Source organism: Ruditapes philippinarum, unplaced genomic scaffold (assembly GCF_026571515.1).
Source record: "Ruditapes philippinarum isolate M1 unplaced genomic scaffold, ASM2657151v2 ctg16620_1_1_1_1, whole genome shotgun sequence".
NCBI classification, from domain to species: domain Eukaryota; kingdom Metazoa; phylum Mollusca; class Bivalvia; order Venerida; family Veneridae; genus Ruditapes; species Ruditapes philippinarum.
The window spans coordinates 1-9,148 of record NW_026854107.1 but is presented as its reverse complement, the minus strand read 5'-3'; the positions used below and the strand labels follow the sequence as shown (position 1 = coordinate 9,148).

At 33.2% G+C, this 9,148-nt stretch overlaps 1 protein-coding gene across 1 annotated transcript; it reads right to left on the bottom strand.

Annotated features, from left to right (window-relative positions):
* Positions 1–844: 844 nt before the first annotated feature.
* Positions 845–8,956, bottom strand: LOC132738973 (phosphoserine aminotransferase-like; the record flags this gene model as incomplete). Its single annotated transcript, XM_060726606.1, is given in 6 exon segments — positions 845–3,171; positions 4,030–4,296; positions 4,841–5,010; positions 5,544–5,638; positions 8,084–8,161; positions 8,751–8,956. Coding segments are annotated over 6 exon segments (922 nt in total), but the record flags the coding sequence as incomplete, so codon positions are not given.
* Positions 8,957–9,148: the final 192 nt, after the last annotated feature.

The window sequence follows — 9,148 nt, the reverse complement described above, 5'->3', positions numbered from 1 at the left end:
GGCTTCTAGAGACTGGAAATCCTGAACTTAAGGAAAAATCCTGAAAACTTTGACCCAGGAGTTTCATCAAAATTTACCCAATACTTAAGCAAGAGATGCCATTGAAAAGGTTTTTTTTATTTTCAGCACTAATGGACATTTTATTCAGCTTAACCATATAAGCAACTTTTATAGAGGACTGGCAAATAACCATTCTGGTGTAGTTTCATCAAAATCTAGTAAACAGTGAAGAGATGTTGTTTAAAAGGCTTTTCTATTTTTAGCTTGGAGTAAATTTTGGAGATTATTCCTGTATACATGTAGTTTCATCACTACTGGTGTAGAGGTTAAAGATCAATGTTGTTTTAATGTTTACAACAGATGCCGGACACAGGGGTATCACAATAGCTAACCTCAAGTTTGTTGTTTACACAGAATTTATTTTAGCTTGTGTAGGAAGCTATAAGCTTAAAGACACACTTTCGAATCTGTTCCTGGAACAAACCAGTACTGAGAAATGAGTGTAAAGTTTCTTGCTGAAGTAAACAACGCTTTGCCCCTAACACGGTTTGAACCCTTGTGATCATTAGATAACTAGTTCAGACAGTTTAACCACTCGGCTGTGCCGCCAATCCAGTATATCTTCTGCTCATGTGAACTGAAAAAACAACTATCTTTTGAATGATCCTGGAGTGCTTTGTAATTTTTTCACGCAATTTTCATCCGGAGCAAAGCTATGAAACTTTATAGGTGGGTAGAGCTATCAGAAAAGAAACGCAGTGCTGAGAACAGTTACCTTCCCTTGCATAGACTAAGAGGTATGCACTTAGTAAATGTTAACACGTAAATAAAAAACAAATTTCAATTGAAGTTATGACTTATTTTATTATTTTTCAACCGTCATCGTAATATTAACAAAACATGTAAATGTTAAACATCAAATGGTTTCAGAGAACTAAAACTGTAAAATAAAACATCATTTATTAAAACAAATCAATCTGTACCAGGTCCTATATAAAATTTAATTACATTCTAAAATATCATGTTGATGAGTATTTTAATAATGACACAAAATAAAACCCAACATGTTACATGTGATACATGTATAGCATACTATCTAAATATTAAATATATCAAGTACACGCACAGTGTGCCTTGAATGGAAAGTGAGAATACAGGAATTAAAATGATAAATTTGAAACATTAAAAATTCCCCATTAAATATTTCATACCTTATTTTAAAATTAAATCAATGAAAATAGAACTGGAAGACAATTCAAACAGGTATATAAAAATCTCATTAGTTTATGGGATTTCCAGTTAGAATGCTAAAACCATAAGCATCCGCATCACAACAAATCTAACGTAATGAGTTTGCGACCAGCATGGATCCAGACCAGCCTGCGCCTCCACGCAGTCTGATCAGGATCCATGCTGTTCGCTATCAGTTTCTCTACTTGTTCGAGTTTGTAAGCGAACAGCTGATCACAAACGCACTATGTTGGTTTTGTCATGACGCGACTCATTTGATAATTGACCATGTCCTGGACTTTTTGAGAAAAATCAGGGATCATATTAGATAAAATTGTTCCAGGTACAAATGAATGAATGTATGGATAAAATGCCCTATACAAGGTTATCATAAAATACACATGGAATATTAAACAATACATGATAATGATTTTTGCTTAGAAGTAAGAGACAAAATAGAGACAAGATTTTAATGTACAGAGATCTTTCTGCCAAAATATCATGAAATATATTCTTACAATTTCGTTATTTTTTTTCTGGTCTGCTTTATGGATTACTATATAAGTTGTGGCATCATGTCATCAAATATTGTTGCGACAAGTTGGGGCTCGGATCAACAAAAGTAAGACAAATACCTATACCAACTAATGAAATACAGTTGAACAAGTGACTATGTAGATTGATGGTTCGTTCATTGTCTAAAGATGCCCTATATTTATGGACACCATGGTAATCTACAGATAACATGCCTCTTCATCAAACTCAAACTTTTCTGCAAAAATTAAAGATCTTACATCAACTTTAGGCTGAATGAATAGCTTTTAAAAATCAAGACAAATAGAAAAACACAAGGACAAAAAATACACTTTTATACAACAGAAATAAAAAAAAACTGTGACATCATTTATTTTAAAACACAATTTAATTAAAAACATTAAAATTTAATTAAGAACATTAAAAAATTAATTAGAAATATTCAACATTTTAAATGATTAATGCAAATAAAATATCACAGAATGTACTGTTCCTCTATAATAATGATTTTCACTATTTTATGTAAAACAAGTATCAACTTATTATTCTTTTTTTTTGTATGTTAATTACGGTAAACCAGAGTTTCAATATACAATTGTATATAAATTTTTGTTAAATATTAAATAATTCCGTTCAAGTTAAATATTTTCTTTTATAAAAAGACACAACAAAATAAAAACCACCCTATATAACTCTGAAATTTGATAAGATGTCATTTAATGAAAAAAAATCTCTGATTTTCTGACCAATCTTCATGGCATGGCTTGTGTATGTAAATCTGTCATTATATATATCATATATATTTATCTCTCTATAACAAACTTGCAGTCAAACTTGCAGTCTTTTATTACAAAGGCCAGTCATCATAATCAGTTGCCATGAACCACTTAAACAAAATGTTCACAGTCAAAATGTTAGTCTCACCTCGCATTAAATAATGAACGAGTACAAACACTTCCTTATTCAAGTCCTGGTGTAAAATAATGTAATTATATCGGCCAATCCTCTAACACAATGAGATAGGTTACAATGAACTAAAACCCCTAGTACATTCATTCTATAAATCTTTGTAGTAGTGTTTCAATGCGGAGCTTTTAAAAATTTGTATGCAAAGCAAAACTTATCTCCTTGTAATCTATACCTCTATCGTTTCAATAGGAAGTATGAAACTTAAGGCCTCAAATTTACACCAATACTGAATGGTTAATAAAGTCACCTATGACCTCTGATATCACATGGCACATAATCACCCAGAAACCAATAGTATGGCAGATGTTTCCCCTTTAAAGTCATTATTAACACTAATTTCTATGCTTGGCTAAAAAGTCCTTCATGAACTCTGCCAGCAGTTTGGTTTCAGCTACAGTTACAGCATTGTATAGTGACACACGTATACCACCAACAGACCTGAAATAACAAATTTACAGTTACAACATTATATAGTGACACACATATACCATGGACACATGTAAAATAAGTTTACAGTTAAAACATTGTATAGTGACACACATGTACACCATCAAAACATGTTAAACAATTTTACAGTTACCTCATTGTACACTAAACATGTATACCATTAAAACTTAAAATTAATGAATTCCCATATTATCATCCTATGACAATATACACAAATAACTAAAATATATAATAACAAATATAACATCTTAAATATTATGTAATTTATTCCTGCATCAAAAACAGGTCCTTTTTTAAAGTAATTTAATAGTAAGCCCCCCTTGCAAAAAACCCCAGTACTGGACATTTAAATTCAACATTGCCCTCCCCCAAAATAGAGCCTAAATCCATTTGCCCCTGGTTTAAGAGGGGGCAAGCATTTTAAAACAATAAAGCCACAAAATTTTAGCCGTTACTAAAAAACCCAAAACATAAGGGTTTTGCGACCAGGATCCAGCCCAAAAGCCTGCGCATCCGGGGCAGTCTAAATCGGGTTTTTGCTTTTGCTATCAGTTTCTCTACTTGTAATAAAGTTGGTAAGCTAACAGCATGGATCCTGATCAGACTGCGCGGACTGGATCCATGCTGGTCGCATACACACTATGTTGGTTTTGTCGTGACGCGGCTCATGTGATAATAATATCAAGATATTGCGACTGTCTGTGTTGTATTAGGGAGACTTTTTCTGTTGATAGCCTATACTTTAATGGTTGACTGCAAAACTGAAGTAAGTTAGATGAAATAAAGGACTTACAAAAGTTTTGCAGCCAACTATTGACTTGTAGAAAGTGAAATAAAACCAGCACTAACCTATGTCCTTTCAGTTGAATCATTCCTTGTTCGGCAGCCATATCTATAAACTTCTTCTCAAGAACGTCGTGGCTGTCCGGGTTTCCTATACGGAAAGGCACATTAGTTCTACTGCGGCATTTTTTGTTGACAGGACAACAGAAGAATCCACTAGAATTATCTATAATGTCATATATCATCTCTGACTTTTGTCTTGAGTTTTCCTCCATGGCTTTTACACCACCATGCTCTTTCTTCCATCTGAATACTAGTCCCATTATGTATATACTGAAGAGAAACAAATATATTTATATCTTATATCATCTAAATACTAGACCCATTATGTATATACTGAAGAGAAACAAATATATTTATATCATCTAAACACTCAATTACAGGCTGAAAACTAATTTGATCACAGTCATTTTTCTTTCTAAAATCTAGTGTACAAAACATTTCCTGATGAAAAATTATACAGCGGTCAAAAATATTTAAAATTGCTTTTGTACATTCACAATATTTGATAGCAAAACAATATACTAGATTTCATATAAGAGTGTAGCTGAATATATTGTAACAGTAATACCTGTGAAAGGTAACGGGTAATAAAACAAGTCAAATCAACCGTAAAAACATGACCAAATTTCACCCTAAAATCAAGGATCATTTTGCTATACAATATTAGTCATTGAATTTAAGATTTTGAATTTACTGGCTCGAATTCCAGTTTTGAATTTTAATTCTACTATATATTTAACTTAAATCTTATTAAAATTTACACTGGCCCGAACAATTTACACCGGCCCAGTTCTAAATTTGATGACAGCAATACCTGTAAGTTGGCGGAGTATTATATAGAGAGTTGTTTCCAACTTGAGTCTTGTAACAGAACACTGTTGGAGTATTTGACATTTGTTTCCCTATCAGATCTTCTCGTATAATAACAACAGTACAGCCAGCACATCCAATGTTCTTCTGAGCACCACCAAATATCACACCAAACTGCAGCAAAATATATACAATATAGGAAAATATCACACCAAACTGCAGCAAAATATATACAATATAGGAAAATATCACACCAAACTGCAGCAAAATATATACAATATAGGAAAATATCACACCAAACTGCAGCAAAATATATACAATACATTAACTATAGGAAAATATCACACCAAACTGCAGCAAAATATATACAATACATTAACTATAGGAAAATATCACATCAAACTGCAGCAAAATATATACAATACTTTAACTATAGGAAAATACACAAAAACGCAGCAAAAATATACAAACATTAACTAAGAAATATCAATAAACGCAGCAAAATTATCAAACTTTTTAATTAAAGGAAAATCTAAACCAAAAAGAATTCTTTAAAACCCCCGACAGTGAAGGACGCACAAAGAAATAATTCAATATGTTACAGGTAAACATCAAAGAATTTGCTCTTGGTACTTGAACAGTTGACGAATAGCCCATTTTCTTGTAATAGTTGAAGAAAAATTACAATACACAGAAAGAAAACTTACCTTTGAAACATCAAATTTCCTAGTGAGAATATTAGAGGACATATCACAGACAAGTGGTACACCGTTAGTTTCTGGTATAAACTGAAACTCAACACCTGCAAATAAAAGTACAGGTCAATAACTGGTACTGAATCATGTATTCCAATAACTAGTGTACATGAAAATGTCACAATGTAAGTGTACATGAAAATGTCACAATGTAAGTGTACATGAAAATGTCACAATGTAAGTGTACATGAAAATGTCACAATGTAAGTGTACATGAAAATGTCACAATGTAAGTGAACATGGAAATGTCACAATGTAAGTATACATGAAAATGTCACAATGCAAGTGTACATGGCAATGTCATAATGCTTGTTTGTTTGTTTCATTTTACCCCTTTCCCAACAGTATTTCAGTCATATAGGCGGGTAGTTTCCTAACTATTGTTCCTGGAGAGTTACACCAGTACTAGACTACTGTCCTCCGCGCTAAACTACCAAAGCATCTCCCGGGCATCGAACCCACTCCAGAGAGGTAACTGGATTAGAAGTCATCAACTCTAACCCCTCGGCCACGGAGGCGGTTTATGTCACAATGCAAGTGTACATTAAAATGTCACAATGCAAGTGTACATGAAAATGTCACAATGTAAGTGTACATGAAAATGTCACAATGTTAGTGTACATGAAAATGTCACAATGCAAGTGTACATGACAATGTCACAATGCAAGTGTACATGAAAATGTCACAATGTAAGTGTACATGACAATGTCACAAAGCAAGTGTACATGACCATGTCACAGTGTAAGAGTACATGACAATGTCACAGTGTAAGAGAACATGACCATGTCACAGTGTAAGAGTACATGACAATGTCACAATGTAAGAGTACATGACAATGTCACAGTGTAAGAGTACATGACAATGTCACAATGTAAGAGTACATGACAATGTCACAGTGTAAGAGAACATGACCATGTCACAGTGTAAGAGTACATGACAATGTCACAGTGTAAGAGTACATGACAATGTCACAGTGTAAGAGTACATGACAATGTCACAATGTAAGAGTACATGACAATGTCACAGTGTAAGTGTACATGACAATGTCACAAAGCAAGTGTACATGACCATGTCACAGTGTAAGAGTACATGACAATGTCACAGTGTAAGTGTACATGACAATGTCACAAAGCAAGTGTACATGACCATGTCACAGTGTAAGAGTACATGACAATGTCACAATGTAAGAGTACATGACAATGTCACAGTGTAAGTGTACATGACAATGTCACAATGTAAGAGTACATTGACAATGTCACAATGTAAGAGTACATGACAATGTCACAGTGTAAGAGTACATGACAATGTCACAGTGTAAGAGTACATGACAATGTCACAATGTAAGAGTACATGACAATGTCACAATGTAAGTGTACATGACAATGTCACAGTGTAAGTGTACATGACAATGTCACAAAGCAAGTGTACATGACCATGTCACAGTGTAAGAGTACATGACAATGTCACAATGTAAGAGTACATGACAATGTCACAGTGTAAGTGTACATGACAATGTCACAATGTAAGAGTACATGACAATGTCACAGTGTAAGAGTACATGACAATGTCACAGTGTAAGAGTACATGACAATGTCACAATGTAAGAGTACATGACAATGTCACAATGTAAGTGTACATGACAATGTCACAATGTAAGAGTACATGACAATGTCACAATGTAAGAGTACATGACAATGTCACAGTGTAAGAGTACATGACAATGTCACAGTGTAAGAGTACATGACAATGTCACAATGTAAGAGTACATGACCATGTCACAGTGTAAGAGTACATGACAATGTCACAATGTAAGAGTACATGACAATGTCACAGTGTAAGTGTACATGACAATGTCACAATGTAAGAGTACATGACAATGTCACAATGTAAGAGTACATGACAATGTCACAGTGTAAGAGTACATGACAATGTCACAATGTAAGAGTACATGACAATGTCACAATGTAAGAGTACATGACAATGTCACAGTGTAAGAGTACATGACAATGTCACAATGTAAGAGTACATGACAATGTCACAATGTAAGTGTACATGACAATGTCACAATGTAAGAGTACATGACAATGTCACAATGTAAGAGTACATGACAATGTCACAGTGTAAGAGTACATGACAATGTCACAGTGTAAGAGTACATGACAATGTCACAATGTAAGAGTACATGACAATGTCACAATGTAAGAGTACATGACCATGTCACAGTGTAAGAGTACATGACAATGTCACAGTGTCAGTGTACATGACAATGTCACAATGCAAGTCTGCTGTAACCAGTTCTAATTGCTTTTGCCACCAGTAATAGTAAACAGAACATATCTAATTTACATTCATGAAGAGACTGTGTAGCAATAATCTATACTTTCTTAAATCAAATCTGAGCATAGTATATCTTTAAGGCAAGGTATAAAATTCTATATGCTTAACTTAGTCAGTGAAAAATACAACTGAATAAACAAGTAAAACCACCTTACCATGTACTGTCTCATTATCACAGTAGTATACATAAGAAGCCTCGGGATTCAAATTCCACTCTGATTGATCTGGTATATCTGGGAAACAAGACAATATTTTACTATATTATAGCCTACTTTATCATAAAAGAAACATGAAAATTTGCATGTTTAAATTGAAAATTGTCTATCTATAATCTTCTATATACTGGTGAACCCCTTACGGGGATGTAAAATAACTAAAGTTAGCTATCACACAGTATATAATATCATGTCAGATGAAACTTAATTTTATTTAGATCATAACTCTTTTAACAATAAGCAGAAGTACCAAGTAAATATAATAATCAGGAACCATTCATTATATTACTTTAGAATGACAAGTGTTAACAAGAGCCCTATGTTGAATAATATTGCTATGGTTTTAATGTTATACAGAGGGTCATTTTACTGATCAAGATGCAATACTAAAAACATGTAAAATATTTTACTGTCACAGATATATTATTTTTAATTGTTCATTTTCTGAAATCAAATGGTGTTCACTGTTCAGTCAACTGACACTTTTTAATGCAAGTTTACTATTTTAGCAATAACTTTCGATGAATTTGGTTAAAACCAATTCTGTCAAAATTTTCAATATCAAAATATTTTCAACAGAGTAATACAAGTTAAAGAGAGTACTTACTTGTGTAGCTGTTTTGTTTTGGAAAAACATAATTCACTTTCCCATACTTTTCTGCCTCTTTGGCCGCCTTAGCTGACCAACAACCAGTGACCAGGTAATCAGCTGTTTGTCCCGGTTTCAAGTTCAACAAGTTACATGGTACCGCAGAAAACTGTCCTGTACCACCACCTTGTAAGAACAAAACCTTGTAATTCTCTGGTATATCCCTGTAATCAACCAAGAACAAATTGCAGAATCTAGAATATTATCTAATATACCATATATTCCTGATATTATATGGCAAAATTTACAGGCATAAATTGGCAATGCACAGAATAAAGCCGTGTCTAAGCTAACTGATAAAACTAAATAAATAACACATACAGTTAAAATATCCTGAGGGAAAATAATGATGCAGT